Below are 19,126 nucleotides of genomic sequence, written 5' to 3'. Positions count from 1 at the left end.
GCTGGCATTAGGGTATAGAGTATTGGGCATAGTGTGTTGATGCCATGAAGATTTTTTGCCTTTTCTTTTATACCCCTGTTACACCTGTTTACTACTTCTGTATTCTTAGTGCTTTTTGCCTACATTCTTGGACTTGTTTGTTCAGCTAAGAGACTAAACATTTTAGAAGATTCGTAGGTAGAGGATAGTGTGCCCCAGACCCCAAGGTGCTCTCCAGAACACATTCTGTAAACCAAGATAGAACCATCCAGGGGAAGGCTCCTTGTGGAGGAGGGCTCACTCAAGCCTCCCACTAGGGAATTTTTGATAGATATGCTAATTAGTAAAACCTATAATGTTATACCAGATCTTTTGAGGGTGAGCATTGCGGTGTGCATTTCAGTGCATTCAACCTGGACGCAGTGCACCTAAGGATCCTTACAATAAATACCAAGGTAAAATCCCTTTTTCCCTTCTAACCTTGTTTGACTCTTGATGTTAAGACCAGGAAAAGGCATGAGTGTGACAAAAGCATTTCTGCATGTTCCTGGGGAACACCAGAACTCCACACATGGACATCAAAAAATGAGACAGACAACAACTCTCCATCAGAAATAAAAGCGAACTTACAATTACAATTTAAATCAGATGTTTGTAATTTTAAAATCAGAAAAAGGACACAGAGTTATACATAATGAGAAGTTCATTTTATATCTGCGCCTTCTGTGCCTTCGGTGCAGGTGCTTTCTCTGGCTTCTTAGCCTTTGGTGCCTTCTCTGGCTTTTTGCCCTTCACTGCCTTCTCCGGCTTCCCTGGCTTCTTGCCTTTTTTAGAAGCCATCCTCTGGAGCTTCTTCATTTCATGCTTGATGATTCTGTTTCTCTGTAAAAAAAAAAAAAAAGAAAACGCTTACACTTCATCAGAACAAAAAGAGCAAGAGTTCAAATACTATATGCCTTAATTCAAATTCTAAGCTTTCAGATTCTGCCTCTTTTCATTATCACCCTTTACCATGCCTTTTATTTGAAATGTCAAATTCCACCTAAAACTGTTCCAATCTACCAAGTGGACACCATCATTCTGGCTGGTAACTCAGCCATCTCAATATTTCTTGCGTAATGATTTTCATTATAGGGTGAAATACTAAAAGCAACCCATCAAGAATATCTGATTTTATCAGCAGGCAATTCCTTCCTCAGCAGTAACTTGGGAGGACTGACACATGGATTATACAAGCTCAAGTTTGATCAGCTACTGAAGAGAAAGTGGTGGCATACAAAGAAGCATGGAAAATTCAATCCCACAGTGTCACCCCATAACCCAAGCGAGCTGGGAAAGTAAGGCTACTAACAGTGGATGGGACTCTTAAGTGAAAGCTAGAAGCACTAACCCCATAAAGAAGCAGCACTCAAACACTTACCATCTTCTTCGCCTTCATCACCTTGTAGCGATCAAAGTCAGTCATTTTGGCTTTCTGTGTGAAAAGAAGCAGTGGTGAAACTCTGATATATACAAGTAGTAAAACTCAGCATTCCAAAGCATTCCACAAGTAACTGATCATCTCCAAATGAGATTTAGCTGCACTTCTGCAACTAGCTCGCTATTTAAAGCCTTTGCACCATCCCAGGATGCAGGAAAAGAGGCTGTTACAGACACGACTGAACAAAAACACATTTACTGTTAAAATACAAGAAGTTGAAGCTGATGGGTAGCAACCATTAAAAACCTATGCCTTGTCTATCTTTAATCCTGGCTTGCTATTGAAAACATGCCGCTTTTAGACTGTACCTAACTTTACAAAGCAGGAGCAGTACAACAGGCACTCCTCATCCAGTGAAACACTGTTACCTTTTCTCGGGCTTCAATCTTCTTCGCCCATCTTGTCGCTGACCATTTTTCATTTATGTTTTCCTTCTCCCAGGCACGTCGCACGCACTTCTGACGAGCACTGCATTGGAACAGTCACAAAATCATATCCACAGTCTTTATCAAAAAAAGGTTCTTCCTGATGCTGGCCTACCAAATTTCATTCAGGGGAAGATGACTCTACTACGTTACTTCAGACACCTTAAGTCAATGTCACATCTCTGTGGCATTATTAAGGTTCTGTTGAGTAAATACTTCACTAGAACTGACAGAATCACAGAATGGATCAAGTTGGAAGGGACCACAGTGGGGTCATCTGCTCCAACACCCTGCTCAAGCAGGGCCATCCCAGAGCACATGGCACAGGATTGTGTCCAGCTGGTTCTTGAATATCTCCAGTGTGGGAGACCCAACAGCCTCTCTGGGCAACCTGTTCCAGTGCTTGGTCACCTGAGCTCCAGGAGATCCATGTCTCTCATCTTGAGGAGCCCAGAACTGGACACAGCACTCCAGGTATGGCCTAACCAGGGCCGAGGGGCAGGATCACCTCCCTTGACCTGCTGGCAGCTCTTCCTAATGCCCCCAGGATACCACTGTCCTTCTGGCCACAAGGACACACTGCTGGGTCATGGACAGCTTGTTGTCCCCAGGTCCTTCTCTGCAGAGCTGCTTTCCAGCAAATTGGCCTCAAGCCTGTGCAGGTGCTCAGGATCATTATCCCCCAGGAGCAGGATCCTGCACCTGCCCTTGTTGAACTTCCGAAGTTTCCGCTCTGCCCATCTCTCCAACCTGTTGAGATCATTTTGAATGGCAGCACAGCATGCTGGGGTGTCAGCCACTCCTCCCAGCTTTGTGTCATCAGGGAACTTGTTGAGGAGGCATCTCCCCTTCATCTAAATCACTGATGAATAAGTTAAACAATATTGGGCCCAGTATTGAACTTGAGGGACACCAATGGTGACAGGCCTCCAACCAGACCCCATGCCCCTGATTATGGACCTTTGGGATCTGCTTCCAATCCACCTCACTGTCCAGATGACCAACTATTCCTAGCACTGACTACTTCAGGATCAGAAACACTGCCCTTTTTTGGTTCTAAATTACAAAAATTCATACATCAACTAAGCTGAAAGAAACAGAATTAGTTCAGCCTCCTACAATTCCAGTGTAGTTCTGTAGGCAGGTGCCCGAAGGTGACTTAAGCAGTAGCAAAAGCAAAGCTGCAGCAGCATTTACATTGCTTTTCCCCCACAGCATCCACCACAGAACTATCTGAGTTGCCTCGGCCACTGTGAGACTTTGGTCCTGAACAGCAGCTATCAGCCAATACTGGCAATGAAAATCGAAATGTGGTATTTATGATATCATGTAATATCACAGTCTGCCCAATTTTTACTGTTAATTTACTACTGTTTGAGTTTTCTACACCTAGCAAGCATCAGCCATCAAGTGACAGCGTGGGAGCTCTTTTACATAGATCAAGATGCCAACTACTCACCTGTGTGGGAACTTCAGGACAAAGTCGGTCAGCTGCATACACTTGAAGGGCATGGCCTGCCTCCTGACACCACTGCAGGGGCCATCCACCAGTGCCTGAAAAAGGGAAACAAATGTGGGGGGTTTGCAGCAGTTTTCCCATTGTATTTGATTTACACAGCTGCTTCCTAATAATGTATGAACAGTACCTTGACAACACTGATCCAAAATTGAAACACATACTATGCAGACAAAATTGCTTGTACAACCCAAGCTTTACAGAAAGAATTTTAAAGGTCTGCCTTGACAAAAAAACCAAATTGAATTTAAAAAGAAAAAAAGGCACACAGAACTAAGATGTGCACAGGAAGAGCCCCCTAGCCCAAATATTCACTTTACACATACATTAATGCTATTCCATTCTTAAACTTTAGACTCCAACTGACATCCCTTGTCCACTTCTATACTTAGGAAACACAGCAGAGGGGAATGTATCACTTGCCAGTGGGAAAAAAGCTTGCTCCTAAAGGTTTCAAATACAACTGCAGTTAAAACCTATCTTTTAAGCAATTGCTTATTTATTTGAAAACAAAATTTCTGTTGGAAGTCAATATGCACAGCCTTAGCATACAAGCTTCTGTTAAGGCAAAAGGAGGAAATACAGGTGCAGGACTCACAACTTACCCTATTTTGGTCAATAACATCCACGATGGCCACCAGTTTGCCAGCATGTGGCCCGAAGGAGATGAAGGCAACTCTGCCAATCTCCACGAAGCGCTTGAACACCTGGGAGAGTAGGTAGGAATGCATAGTTAGGTGAGAACACACCCAAGGACCTTTTTCAGATTCAAGGCTCTGAGAACCTTTATAAGAGCTTCCCGAAAAAAATGACAGAATGGTTTGGGTTGGAACGAGACCTCAAAGATCACCTAGTCCCAACCCCCCCGCCGTGGGCAGGCACATCTTCCACTTCGCCAGGTTGCTCAGAGCCCCATCCAACCTGGCCTCTGAAACTTCCAGGAATGGGGGAGCATCCACAACTTCTCTGGACAACCTGTTCCACTGCTTCAACACTCCCACAGAAAAGAATTTTTTTCCTACTATCTAATCTAAACCCAGTCTCTTTCGGTTTGAAGCCATTCCCCCCCCCCCGCCCTGTCACCACATGCTCCTGTAGTAGTCCTACCCTATCTTTCCTCTAAGTTCCCCTCAGCTACTGGAACGCTTTCGAACTGCACGAAACTCCTACACTTGAGCAAAGGAGCCACGGTCCCGCCGCGCTCCGAGCCCGGCCCTGCCCGACCGCGCCGCGCCCGCACAACACGCGGGGCCCGGGCCCGGCCCAAAGCGGGTGAGGCGGGCGCGGGCTCCCCGCCGCCGGCGGCGGTGCAGGCGCAGGGAGCCGCGGGCGGGAGCGCTGGGCCGGGCGGGCGGGATGCGGCGGGGGCCGCCTGGGCCGGCGGGACGGCGGAGCCGGACACGGCCACACGTACCATGATGGCGGGTGCAGCAGAGAGGGCGGGGCGGCGCCGCCGGCGCCCGGAAGCCGCCTCGGCACCCCTTCTGCGCGTGCGCAGTGCGGGGCGGCCGCGGGGACGCGCGCCATGGCCGCCGCTCCGCCGCGCGCGTGCGCGGTGGTGCCGGGTGGGTGTGCCCGTCCTTTCCCGTCGCTGTCCGTGGTCTCCTGTCCGTGGGCCGCTCCGGCGGACTCCGTGGCGGCGGGAGGTCCTTTGCGGAAGAATCAGTTCTCTGACCACCTGCAGGTCCCACCCTCCTCCATGGGCACTGCATTAAACCGTCCCTCCCTGGGGTCCTTCACCGCCCACCAGGAGCCTACTCTGTAATGCAAAGTGTGGGTTACAACGAGATTATCTTAAATCAGGATGTTCTTTGATCTAAGATGTTATGTACTTCATGCTGCTTTCAGCTGGTAGAGTTAACTTTCTGCACAGAGGCTTGTATGGGGCTGTGTTTTGGATTTGTGCTGAACACAGGGTTGATAGTTCAGAGATGTGTTTGTTATTGCTGAGCAGGGCTTGTGCAGAGCCAAGGCCTTTCCTGCCTTTCATACTGCCACGCTGGCAAAGAAGCTGGGGTGCATGGGCAGCTGGGAAGAGACACAGCTGGGACAGGTGACCCAGACTGACCTAAGGCATATTTCAGACCTAGTGACATCATGCTCAGTATAGAAAGTAGGGGAAGGAGAAAGGGGGGACATTCAAAGTGATGACATTTGTCTTCCCAAATCACCACGACATGTGATGGGGCCCTGGTCTCCTGGAGATGGCTGAACAGCTGCCTGTCCATGAGGAACAATGAATTAATTCCTTGCTTTTATTTGTTTGTGTGTGTGGTTTTTACTTTCGTTATTAAACTGTCTTTATCTCAACCCATGAGTTTCCCAGCTTTTACCCTTCATTCTCTCCCTGATCCTGCTGGTGGGGGAGTGAGCGAGCAGCTGCCTGGGGCTTGGTTGCTGGCTGGGGTGAAACGACCACAACTTTCAAGCCTAATCAGCAGGAAAGGAGACCTTATCAGTGGAACAGGCAACAGCCGGTGTCCCCCAGCTGAGGACATCCAGGAACTAACAAGCTTTAAGGATGCAGAAAAATCAAGATGTTGATATATGTCTATGTATACAGTTCTGACCTGGCAAAATAAGATGCATGTACCCTGTAGTTGTACTATAATACTAAAAATTACACCTACAGGTCTTCACCTGCCCAGGTGAAGACCCCTCTGCTGAGCATGTGAAGAAATTAGCTGGGATTATGTGACTTGTATGGAAATTACTGACCAATCACAATAGAGGGGCTGTACTTGGAGAGCTACAAACCCTGGTGTTCTGTGTATCAATAATGGCGTGAAAAGTTTCTGGAGCATGTTATCTCTGAGCTGATGAGACAAGAGGAGGACTGCTCTCGTTTTATTGCTTGGTACCTAGGCCACATTACTCTCCAGTACTACTGGAAAGGAAGGAATGGAGGTTACCTAAATTCCTGGTCTGAAATAACTGAATTTTAAAACTAAAGCTCCCCATAGTGGGATAGGATTGACTGTCATACTCAGTGTTGTTTACTTTTCTGTCCTCTTAACTGGTCTTATCAATGCTGAATCATGCCATGCAGTAGTGGTTAGTGCTTGCTTCTGCCAAACTTGCATATTGCTGTATGAGAAGTTTTGTCACTTTTCAGAAATATCCATATGCTTTTCATTTCTCATCTGCCTCTGGTGGATTAATTAATTTCTTGCTGCTTCCCTATAGATGAGGTTTTTCATATTAAATAATCTGTCCCTGTGCCCAAAAAGTCTTTCTCTAACCCCTCTGTATCTTGATCAACTGCATTTGATAAGTGGGAGTTGCTGCTTCCCATCATGCCAGTGAATGTGAAAGAAGCTCTAGAAAGCATTGGTGTCCCTGAGTGAAATGTAACAGCATTTAAAAGCAGAAGTTGTATTTATGTGTGTTTCTTATATAGACATAGATATATATATATAAAAAAAAGGAAAGAAAAATAGAAGAGTGTCTTGCTCTTAACCACCAGGATTTTCTTGCTGAGAATATGGCATTCAGGAGATAATGAGTCCTGTCCACTTCAGAACCTTGCAGGATCAGTTCTGCAGCTTGCAAGTTTCCGCTCCCTAGAATAGCATTTCAGAGATTTCTTACCCCTCTGTTAACAACAGCTTGTCTACCAGCATGAAAATATTGGCAGTGGGGGAAAACATGCTAAAAATAAAACGTACACTTGGATTAACTTTTCACAATTTTATTAATCTTCATAAGCAGGCACTGAAGAGTATAAAAAGATAAATAATATCTGGTTTGTACACATTCCCAAGTGCTGTTAACTTCCCTGTCTCTCCCAGAGATCTTTTCAGTTCTGGGCAGCAGGACAGTGATCTGGCCTGTTGATCTGGTTCCAGCTCACACTTGGGGGGGAGTTAGCTGTGGTCACTGAAGCTGCTTGGCTGGAAGTTCAACACCTTTCCCAGCTGAAACTGCCAGGAGAGGTAAGGCGGAGCAGGTGGGTATCCTGGTGGCACTGAGGGAGACTATATAAATAAGGACAAGAGGGAGGCACTAAAAAAGCAAAACAGGTGATTCACAGAGGGAATTTGATTCTTTGAACAGATACTGGGCCTATCCAAGTGCATCTGGAAGTCCAAATGGTTTTTGAACAACTTGTTCTTTAGCTGCCAGCTCTACAGAGACTAACTTCCAAGTCTGTTCCATTTGTGTAAAACCACATCTGCCACTCACAAAGCAAAGGTCGTATAGGGCAAGTAAATATTCCAGAATACAATTTTCCACAGAAATGTGGCAACTAAAGAAAACATTTTAATGCTCTCATCCCACTGTCTGGGGTTTTTTTCACCCGTAACTGCAGTTACAAATCCATCACACAAAAGAAAAAGCCTTTATCTCATGCCAGCGTCTGTAATGTCCATGCACTCTGAAGTAAATTTTATACTTTATCAGATATAACTTTGATGCCACAGAGCACTTCATCATCTTATAATACCTTATTGCTACTGCAGCAAGACTGACAAGACTTAGCAGTATATCAATAGAGAAGGAACAAAGCCCTATTGATCCACTTGAAAAGTCTCTTTTTTCTTTTTTCCATTTAAAAAGATATTTAGCTCCCTTCAAATCATCTGTCAGCCTATGAAAAAAACACAAAAGAAAATAAAACCCCAACCCCATAACCAAACACAAGTAAGAAGGAGATATAGAAGCAAAAGACTGAAATTAAAAACATTATTTATGGGTAAAAATACTGGCCACTGTTCTCCTATCTATCCCCTAATCTATACTGGGAATAGATGAAGCTGAGATAGTCCTGTGATTCAAGGGAGTGTGAGGTTTGGTGAAGAATGCCTGGGCTTTCAGGGAAGCCAGCTGTTTGCTGCACGAAGGCAGCAGCACTTCTGGGAAAGCTCTGGAGCCAATACGTTTGACAGAAGCATCTGCCAGGTGGATCCCAGTGCTGCTGAAGGACAGTGGAAAGGCTGACCAAGGCACTACAGCCATGACTGCAGCTCCAGCAGTATGTTCCTGAGCCCACACAGAAAACGTGTTTTGCTGGCCTGGAGACTGGCTCCTGCTCCTCTTGGCCTTGAAAGAAGGGCTTAACATGTTAATGCTTTGGAATGTTCAGATCTGAGACTCTATCCAGACAGCTGAAATAGTACGTACATGTCAAATCAGTACAGACTGCCACTGTCTGAGACCAACAATATGTGGGGTATAGAGGTCAGGGTTTCAGTACGAGAACCTACAAAAAGCATTTCTGTGAAAGCTAGAGAGAAACTCTTAACTTGGACTGAAAACTCCAGTGTCTTCTGGAGGTAACTATGAGATAAATTTAGGTTTAGTTACTAAAGTGTGAAAGCATTTTGTTCCACCTCCAAAGCAAATCTTATGTACCACAACGAAGGCATTCTGGGGTCTCCATGGTACCAAAAGATATAGCTCTGTTTAAGACAGGCTTGAAAGTCATGAGAGGTGTTGACAGTTTATTACACCTTTATGTGATGGGGATCGATCCATTTGGAACAACAATAGAAACAATTCTATCACAGCTCTTCCTTTCAGTTCTTGTCATTATCCAGTGCTTGTTCCAGTTTCAGAAATTAGATTACTTCAGGGCTTTTAGTATCAGCACTGCACACAAGGACAGCTACCATGTTCCCACCTCCCACAATTGCTACTGGCTTGTTTAATTTTATCTTAAACAGCTGCCACTGTGATCAAATCCATCACCACTTAAGTTCACCAGTTAGCACAGAGTTAATGAACAAAAAAATAATACATACCTGGAAGGAAAAGGCAAGTAATCCCTTACAAAGCAAAGTGACACATCTGTCCGTGTTTTCTCTGCTGCACACTCGACAAATCAGGTTTACAGAAACAATTACCAAAATACTTCAAAAGCACTCCAATTCACCATATCACAGACTCCTTTGTGCCTCTTCTCTGTTTATGATTCTGGACTGGAAGTCATTTTTCCTGTCTTTATTTTTGAAAAATGGGGGGAAAAATAAAGTTCTGCTTAATAGCAGTATAAAATTTTTGTTTTGTCTTCAGCAAAGTTCATTCATTCAGGAATAAATACATGTTCAACATGAGGGACGTTCTTCCGATGATGTGATACAATACACAAGTAAATGAGGAAGAGGAGGCACAACAGTGCTGTAGCTGTGAGGAAGACGAGAAGCCCAGCAAATAGAGAAGGTTTCAGAGGTAACTGGATCAGCTTGCCTTCTGCTGGAATCATGTTCGTGAGGCTTAACATGTAACCGAGGGACCACGCTATACTGCTGTTGCCAACCTGAAATAAAGACAGAAGAGTCCTGTTCCCATGGAATTTTCAGTCAAAGATGAGAGGTTCCAAAAGCTTAACTGCTATTACTGGCAACTACTGTCCTTTAAATTAGCAAGGAGAAATCTTTAGTGGGATATACAAAGAGGATATGGAACCATTTTAAATTACCATTTTTCTGTAGTTCAAGAGGATGGTAAGAAAATTGGTCCCTGGGCTAAAGAAGTGAGACACAGGTATTGGATGGGTACAAAGATTTGTGGTCTATATGCAGACAGCCTGTTAAGCAAATTTTCTGTGCAAGAAACACATTTTAAACAAATAAATAAAAAACCCCCATCACTGCTGTGCCAATTCCTAAAACTAGCCCCTCACCTTAGCCAAACCCTAGGATGTCATTTTAGTTCACACAAACAAAAAAAAAAACCACAAAGAGTGTCACCAACACGGACAAAGAGGAAGCCAGGGTAAAGTTCCCAAAGCAGGAACTCTATTTATCATCTTTTGTTCCATTTTTGGTTTTGTGCCTGCAAATGAACCAAAATTAGGCTCTTCCATTTAAAAAATAAACATAAATTTAAAACTACTTCAAAATGGGTGAAACAACAGCAAAGGGAGTATGTTTGTATTTGCTCCATGGTCTTCCTGCTTTGCTGTCTTTCCCCACTTCTAGTTTGAGCAACAGAGTTTACCAGTTTTCCACTGTCCTTTTCATTAAGTCATCATCCTGGCACTTGAAAAGCACAGGATCAAAGGGTGAAGTGTCCTTCGTCCTCCTCTCATCATGAGGTTTAAAACTTCTAATTTTGCAAATCATCTAGCTCTGGATCTCGCCCAGATCTTAGCATTAGGCCAAGGATCTTTTCATTGGTTGTGTTCACTGATTAAAAGGAAATATATACTCCTAGCATAGACAAAAAAACCACCCTCCAGTCATAGTGAGATTGTGCTGTTATCTCTGGGGTAGCTTAGCTGATCAGCCAACATTAGATCTTGCTATTTTAGCAGGGGCAGATCTAATTAAGAGAATGTAGTTTTGCCTTTTGAAATTTCATGATTACCCTAGTGTAAAATCTAGGCAACAAAGGTATTAATTTTAAATAAGCCTTTTGGGGTTTTATTTTGCTTGGTATTTTTATAGTCTTGGCTAAAAACAGAAAAATGTTGCTGTTTCTGGCTGCTCCTATCTGGTGGAACAGCTAAAATTTGGGCACTCCTCCAGAGCTGCTAATGGTTGTCCACCAGAAGTCAAAATGAGGCAAGAAAATCCTACTTGATTCCTTTATGCACGAGTAATAGATACGAGTGTTCAGAAAACATTGCTTTTGATTTCTCATTCACAGCTTGCCAGCATCCCCAGCATCTAAGGGGATTTAAGAATACACCATGAAGATCTACAACCTATTCTTTTATTGGTTTTGCATGCAAGTGCTGAAGCATTTCCAAACTATATGGACATTAAGAGACAGTCTGGGATAGAGTTTTAGAGTAAGGCTTGGTGCAGTAGCAGAGAAGAAAAGAAATGCATCTGTTGCACAGATACTGTAAGCCTTCTCTCTCTGTCCACTGAAAGGCAATACCCCATCAAAATACATTCTTATTCCAGAGAGCCAGATTATGGCACAGATGGATAAGTGGGGTGAGGATGAAAACTGTCCTAGTTGCTTCATCACCACTCACTGGCTACGAACAGCTTTGCCAGTTCCCCCAAGGCTCTGCCAGGAGACAGAAAAGCAGAGTTCTGCTCTCCAGCTCAGAGGGTTAGCTCAAACTTATCTGCTGAGGTGTTTTAGGCAGATCACTGCCTAGAGCAAAATGCTGGGGAAATGTTTAAAACACAAGTGTTTGGTCTTTGCTTAAAGCTCTTTAAAAGATCTATGTAGCATCTCCAAATAATGCTGCAACCTCTGAAACCAGGCTGAGATTGCTACTGAGGTTGGAAAAGTGGCTTTGTTTTATGCCAAACATTTGACAGTCATTTACAAAGGCTGTTTACAGCCATTCTATTTTTGCTGGCTGCTGCATCTTCTGTCTCCTCCTCGACCTCTTTGGATTAAAATGACAGTAAGAGAAAATGATTATTACTCACCTCCTTTTGAAAATGTATCTGTGGCCAAGTTTCTGCATTGAAGTTGTAACCATGTACAAGCAAGTAATAAATGAAATTGGCTGAGAAACAGTAGGATCTAGCATATATTTCTTCAAATTTAGGCAGCATAAACTGCAGCTGAAAGCAAGAGATTTTTTTAAAAAAAACACGTTAATTATGGGAAAAAATGCTTTGGGGTTTTGTAACTAGAGAATATTTGGATCCTAACTAGAATTTAGTAACATTTTTCAGAAACACCAAGTAAAGGTGTAGACAATTAGATACAGGGATTTAGGAAAAGACTCTAAAAGTGACATAGCTTACGTAGTAAACAATGAAAATGAACATAAAACTGCATATTGAAGATTGAGGATGTTATGTTTTCTAAAATTTCCATATCATCTCTACAGCATGGTTAGAACTGTGAAATGAAATTTTGAAACCTATTCCAAGTGTTAAGCGTGATAGAAATACTACATGCTTTGAAGCACAGTGGAAAAACAAATGCTAGGTTGATACAGACCTTCTGAAGGGTTCTGAACACATAGCCAGTCCATATTATTTTTATATCCAACTTTTAGAGGTTTAAAATGGAAAAGATAAACCCCAACAACACCAAAAAACGACCAACCAAACAACCCACTTACCTGTGCCCAGCTCTGTGAACAGAAAAACCACATACTTGAATTGAAGTCATCTAGGGAGAAGTGTCCAGATAAATTCAAAGCATTAATTGTATAGTAGAATCCAGAGAAAGCCTATAGAAAAGGAGTAGGTGACAGGTTACTTTCAGAGCTACAGAAATCAAAAGCAAGCAAGCTCAAAAAAACCCACACTGTTTGCAAACCTACCACAAAATTCCCTTTTGCTTTTGGCTGATGTATTCCATTAAAGGGACAGTCCTCTCTGTCTCTGCAAGCAGTGAAGTTAAACAATAAAGAAACCATCTCCTGGCACAGACCTGGGTCTCCTGTTCCATGGAAATTCACAAGCTGGGTTGGGTAGTAATTTGCTGGTCTCAGAGACTGTGTACAAAGGCTGCCAAAGAAGTACTTCATCGTTAATGCTGTATTATAATTTTGAGGGTAACAGGGATTATCCACCTTGGCACTGGTGTTTGATTTCTGGGGGGAAAAAGAAACAAACAAAAACAAACAAGAAACCCCAAACAATAAATGCTAGTCAAAAGCAAGAAAGACCTAATTTGGCATGAACTACAGGAATCTTTTAAAAATGCAGATGTATTTTTGTTCACTGATGTGACTGGTCAGCACAATACTGCTGATCACTATAATTCATAGAAACTCCTTTCTCCAGAAATTGTTGGCAAGATCAGCAAAACACTCACAAGGCCTTTTCGTCAAATGGCACAGAACTCTCACTAATTTTTAACAAATATGAAGTTCTTTGTATGAAACCTAAGTGCGTTTGGCCACAACAAAGCACAACTGAGCTCTTACTGGGGTCTCCAGACTCCATCAAAGGGAAGAGAACACAAGCCTAAGAATGTGCTCAGACAATTACTGAACACTTGCAAGAGCACCACAGCAAAGGGTCTTAAACAGACCTGGAGCAGCAGTGCCAAAAGCCTTTTCTCAGCTTCATCTCTGCCATAGCACTGGTAGCTGTGAGTGTAGACATTGTAGTTGTAACCATACAGCTTCACTTGCAAGGTGCTGTTGGAGTGCTCCTCAGGGTCCTCGGGGATAAATGAAATTTGAGTGGAAGCTCCTCCAAGATCCAGTGCACCCATAGTCTCCTTTCTGTAAGGATGGACCCATGTCCTCCAAAGGTTTCTCTACATGTAAAATTAAAAACAGGGCAAATTAGAAATATCATCTGCTTGTTCTCACCTCAAGCTTTTCTACTCTCTACTTCTTGAGACTTTCCCCCCTTCTTTGTCCTGCACTTTTTAAAAAAATAACTAGCTATGAGGAAGACATGCAGATGTTTTTACATAAGAGGGATGTACTTTCAGAGAGTGAAATGATCTTGAAAGATGGGAAAACAAACGCAGCATAATGTTCAACTCAATAGGATAGCACAACGATCAAAGCGTAGGACTAGCCAGATCAATGTCTATCCTAGAATGTAGGGAATTGAAGTTCAGATACCCATGAGAACTTGAACAAATCTGGATGGAACTGGTATCAAGATTTGCTTGTTTCAAGGCAAGAAGAAACATTAAAGGAATAGAAAATTAAGAGATCACAGAGATAGTGAAAAGAGAGTGAAAATAGAGTGAAAAATGCAAAAAAGTCAGATGAAAGCTCCATCAAAGTCAAAAGAACAAGGACCCTTAATCTGCACATCTCCTCCACTGAAACTGCAGTCTGATCCATTCAGATGACATTTTTCCCTATTACCCAAAATATTCCCTAGATTCTGTATTTGATCTACATAGTCACAGTGTCAAATATAAATTTTCTGTGAATATCTACGTCAATATCTATGTCAATCACTGAGCATGATGAGGTGAATGTATACACAAAAAGGGAAACAATGGGGTTTATGGGCCAGCAAATACACTCACAATAAAATTCTACAGTGAAAGATTCCCATAATCAGGCCCTCACAGAATTTGATTCTTAGCCCATTGTCACAGAAAGGTCAGAACTTCTCTCTTCTACTAGTGATATTCCACATGTATCTCTTCACACAACTTTAGACTAAACTGGTTTCACAGCGTCTTGCAGTCAATTCTTTATGAATTTGTCATATGGAATTTGATATTTGGATTATTAAAACTCATGTGGTAGAAGACTGACACCACCCTGAAGTTCATGATGCCATTTTTGTTGCATGAAATGCACAAAACGAGAAAAACTCTTACAGAAATGGGCAATTCCAATACTGTATTTCTTAACATTGCAAGTCAGCAACACATTCACCATGAGTTACTACTCACAGCACAAAAAACTAATTCCTTCTTATTTAACGGCCATGATCTGATAGGAAGCATTCAGCCAGGACACATAGCAATACTCAGCAGTATTGGCTGAAATTCCCTTCAGCCTAGCAAGACAATCTGGGAGAAGTGCAGCCAATGCTAAGGGCAGCACACTCCTGCCACGAATGCAGATGAGTGATTGCTGATAATCTGGGTACAGCTTTTACTCTGAATGAAATGACAATGAATACCTGTACCTAAAAAGGGATCTTCCGACACATCTGACTCCCCCTTTGCTGTGAGGCTCCTGCCTGACCCTATTCCAAGTTCTAGAACAGCAGAAGTATGTTTATATTGGTATCACTTGGCCTGCACAAGATAGTTGGTACCATAGCCTACTGCTCGTAGCCTGCAGCTTTTCAGCAGTCTTGGAATGAGCTGTGGATGAATGATTTCTGGCTCAGCTGAGGTATATTTGACCACCTTCAGTGCTTCAAACAGTCTTGCCTGCTTAGGACAAGTGAGCCAACACTGCCAAGCAATTTGGAAACCCCTAAGCTGGGCAGGTCCTTCACCAGTAGGGCTGCAGGGGCAGCAAGTAAGCAGAAGAAAAGATCTTTATTTGGCACCGCTGTCAAGACAATCAGCAGCTGTCACCTGTCATACCAATGCATTTAAGAGCAGTCTAACTTTTTGGTTTAAGGTAAGGCACCCAATGTCATTTAGAGAGGAGCCCTTTTTTGGGGATCAACAATTTTACCTTTGCCATATCACATTTCCATAACAACATATTCTTTGATTTATGTTTGCCCTATTACTGCCACAAAAAGACCCTGTGAGAGACTTCAGGGGAAAATAGAAGTTGCAACTCTGACACTTTAACAGGCATGTCCTGTCAAACTTCTCATTTATAGGAGAGAAACAGTGAAAAGAAAAGCATGCAGTTTTTTCCACACACCTCTAAGAAATTGCCCATTAAATAGTTGGCTGTTATCCATCCATACACCCCTTCCTCTGGCCCCGTTATGATCTGCGCACCCCTAAATTCAAAAGGTTGTGCTCTGAAGTAGTTTTGAATGCTTGCAAGGACTTCATTGGCTGCCGATTCGTTTTGCAACCTAAGCAATTCACAAAACATGAAACACTGAGCATCTGGAAAGGTAATTTCATGTTTATTGTTCACTGACTAGCAATTCAAGAAAACTCCTACAATCAGCTAATATATTAAATAGACATTGTTTCCCTAAAGGGGAAGCTTATGATAGGGAACAGCCAGTATCCAGCATTGTTTCAGCAAGCAACTCCCTCTGTATATACCAACTTCCCTCTTTATCATGCAAGTTCATGGGTGGGTTTTTCTCCTTATATATACCTTTATTCTTAATGAACCGAGGGTTTATATGACAACTTCTGATTAAAACAGTCCTGGAATCTCTCTTCCAACTCCATTTAGCCACAGAACAATATAAAAAGCCAGTTTGTGCCAGGGCTGAAGACACAGACAGACCCCAAAAGCCACATCACATCAGATCACATCCACACTGAGAATCCAGTATCTAGTTTCAATCTGTCTTTACTGCCCATGGATGTGCACAGACATTATCTGTTTACATAACACTGTATTTCAAGTCAGATGTGAAAGAGAAAATTAAACTCTTGCCTTCTCCAAAATAAAGCAAGCATTTCTTTTCAATACGGCATAACAGAGGGGTTTTATGCAGACACGCTTTCCCTATCAAAAAAGTTAATTAAATTAAATTGGCTGGGCTCCATTTCCCTTTGAGATGGCCAATTTCCAGTGGGTAAAAATGCATCCAGTACATTTTTCACATTCTGTTTTCACAGACTGCTATGCTAGTATGCATACAGAGTAGTTCAAGTTTCTGCCATACCTCAGCAGTCTCATGCCAGCTGTAGCCCCCAGATAAACAGAAGTGTTTTTATGCAGATGAGCTGGTATTCTCTCCTTGACTTTATTCAGACAGTCATCAAGAGGCTTGGCAAGAGCTCCAGGGCTACTCTCATATCTGGATATACCAGGGCCTAAAAGAGAACAAGGAGACAGATTTCATTCTGCTTTGCCAACTACAAATTAGCCCAATTAGCAAGCAGGTGTTAAGAGAAAGACATTTCCCCCTTCCCCGCCCCGTAATTGCAAGCAAGGGTAGGATGGCTGAAAACTAGGAGTGCTTATTGAATAAACAATGTGGTGCCTGCCTCAGCTGTGTGAGGCAGAGAAGATACTCGTGTATCTCTGTATTTCTGTGTCTATAAATACACACCTATAGTACCATACTTGGAGTAACACATACGTGACAGCAGTGTTATATGTTCATGAGGAAAATAACTATACTCATGGCAGATGCTGTACAAAATAGCATGTCTGATGGATGTCAAATTTGTCTGATCTGCTGAAGTATAAAAAATCCATCTATCCACAGCCTAAGACAAAGATTTTCTAATCTGGTTTGCCCCAGCTGTCATGGACACCATGGCACCCTACAGCTCACTGCTCTCAACTGAAAGTACAATAAAGAAGCTTTTGCAAGGAATTGCTGGTGAAATTTCAAGATGCACAGAAATGGCTCTTGAATTCATAGAGGTACAAGTCTGCGCTGGTGCATGAACTAGTAAACAGCTTTCCAAATTTTCAAAGCCTTCAAAGAGCAGGAATGAGAGTTACAACATACTGCATAAGGCATAGCTATTTGAACAATTAACATCAAAGTGCTGCCTTGCTCAACACTCCAAGGACCATCAGGATCTCAACTTGGGTGTAAATAAAACATTCCTTGCTAAAATTCCCTAGCTGAGGAAGTCACACAGGGAGCAATCCAGGCATTCCCATGAAGCCACTGCCTCGAAGAGAACAATTGCCAGAACTCCATCTGCTTCTGTAACAGCCATGTCTTGCACAACCTGGTCCCAAGCTAAGCAAAAGGTGGTTTTTACCAAGTTGAAAAGAGAAACCTTTTACGTTCAGTCACATTGCATTGATAGAAACAGAAGAAAAAATACGTAAGCCTTTACAGATTTCACACTCCCAAACTCCTTTTTTGACAGTGTGAACTTAAACACGAACATTGCCCTGTAATCATTAGATGTTCACAGCCCTGGTTTTGGAATAAGACTTTCTGAAGTCTTAAGTCTAGCACAAACAGGCCTGAAGCTGGAAGGAAAGCTGTTACCAGAGGAAAACAGAGCAGCAACATCCTCAGCAGCTGCCATTGCCTCACACTCCTTTGGTGGCTGCAACTTCCCGTCTTGTAGTGTTCAGACAGAGCAGGTCACAAGGCAGTGACCATTTTCTTCTGGACAACTGCCTGCTTTGCCAATGCTTAGAGCCTTGCCAGGACAGATTAACTGCATTATAAAGAAGGGACTTTGATTTGGGGCTGGTTCCTACACACAGCGGCAGAGGTACTTAATAAAGGCAGAATTGAAATCATAAAACCACCACAGAACTCACAGAGCAGTTGATCATTTGACCTTCAAGTTCAGTAGGTATGAGAAAATCTGCCCCTCATTATGCCCAGAACCATCCCCCAAATTAAGTGCTTAAGACTACAGTTAGAGGGTCACTAAAGAAACACTGACAGATGTGTTCACCACTGTCACCCACAGCATTGCTGGGGACAGCTCCCAGGAACCAGCCCTCTGTCTCCTCCAGTACAGAGTTACCCAAGACTAGAAGAGTGAACCCTGGTGATTTTGTACACTCAGGGATGAGGAGTATTTGTCTGACCATGGCTAAGGACATGAACCTAGACAGTTCATAGCAATTTGGACTCCTCTGCTTTGTAATTTATTTGCATTCTCCAGAGGTAAAACAAAATCTAAACCAATTAAAGCAAATTCACAAAGCACTGCTGGTTTTTTCATGAAGAAGAATAATGCAGTTTCTCTGTGCATTTTTCTCATACCAGAATTCCTAAAGGCAACATTCCTGATGAGTCCAGACATGAGTTAGCAGAGTGTACCCCTGACCTCAGCAGGCTGGCCACCATTCCAGCAGTTTGTAAGGACATTTCATCGTTAGAGACATGACAGTGCATTACTTCTGTTCATGTTACACTTGCTTTCCTTTCCTTGCTCTAGAATTGCTAAGAATGTCCACACGTACATTTAACACTGAAGACAGAAATGCTGGTGCTGTTAAGAAACCATTGCCTTCTACTCCCTGTTACTCATGGGCCTCTGTGGCTACATCTCCAGTATCTATTTCCAGACACAAAGAGAGATGCAAGACTTTACGAGATCATGACTGAGAGAGAGGTAAAAAATTCTCTTTGAACACCGCAGTTATTATCAGAGAACAAAAAACCTGATTTCCCTCCCCTACCTGGCCATCTGTCTTCGCAAAATGCATGGCATTTTCATATCTTTGAAAGCTGAATCAGATGTCACAGAAGTTGACTAAGAGTTTCTATGAAGGAATCCACAACCACCTAACCATACTGGAGTGTGATCGGAAGTCAGCCTAGTCTGTCTGTCTGC

At 42.8% G+C, this 19,126-nt stretch overlaps 2 protein-coding genes across 9 annotated transcripts in view; both read right to left on the bottom strand.

Annotated features, from left to right (window-relative positions):
- Nucleotides 1–583: 583 nt before the first annotated feature.
- On the bottom strand, nucleotides 584–4,894 carry RPL14 (ribosomal protein L14). Its single transcript, XM_032107163.1, has 6 exons — nucleotides 4,815–4,894; nucleotides 4,006–4,107; nucleotides 3,344–3,438; nucleotides 1,828–1,927; nucleotides 1,400–1,453; nucleotides 584–861 (listed from the first exon to the last, which is right to left on the bottom strand). Exons 1-6 carry the CDS (start codon nucleotides 4,815–4,817, stop codon nucleotides 688–690), a joined length of 528 nt encoding a protein of 175 aa, XP_031963054.1. The 5' UTR covers nucleotides 4,818–4,894; the 3' UTR covers nucleotides 584–687.
- Nucleotides 4,895–7,075: 2,181 nt separating this feature from the next.
- The window catches only part of ENTPD3 (ectonucleoside triphosphate diphosphohydrolase 3), a 38,818-nt gene continuing 26,767 nt past the window's right edge, over nucleotides 7,076–19,126 (bottom strand). For 7 of the 8 annotated variants that reach the window (XM_032107105.1, XM_032107089.1, XM_032107144.1 and 4 more), the window contains 7 exons: nucleotides 16,522–16,672; nucleotides 15,588–15,747; nucleotides 13,307–13,537; nucleotides 12,591–12,863; nucleotides 12,387–12,497; nucleotides 11,740–11,877; nucleotides 7,076–9,659 (listed from right to left, as the gene is read on the bottom strand). In XM_032107105.1, the coding sequence (XP_031962996.1) occupies nucleotides 9,426–9,659; nucleotides 11,740–11,877; nucleotides 12,387–12,497; nucleotides 12,591–12,863; nucleotides 13,307–13,537; nucleotides 15,588–15,747; nucleotides 16,522–16,672 (1,298 nt within the window). In that variant the 3' untranslated portion in view covers nucleotides 7,076–9,425. The remainder of the gene's footprint in view (nucleotides 9,660–11,739; nucleotides 11,878–12,386; nucleotides 12,498–12,590; nucleotides 12,864–13,306; nucleotides 13,538–15,587; nucleotides 15,748–16,521; nucleotides 16,673–19,126) is intronic. The other variant, XR_004239766.1, reaches the window with a different exon arrangement.

Source organism: Corvus moneduloides, chromosome 1 (genome assembly GCF_009650955.1).
Source record: "Corvus moneduloides isolate bCorMon1 chromosome 1, bCorMon1.pri, whole genome shotgun sequence".
NCBI lineage: Eukaryota > Metazoa > Chordata > Aves > Passeriformes > Corvidae > Corvus > Corvus moneduloides.
The sequence above is the reverse complement of the archived record's forward strand: the minus strand, read 5'-3'. Positions and strand labels throughout refer to the sequence as shown.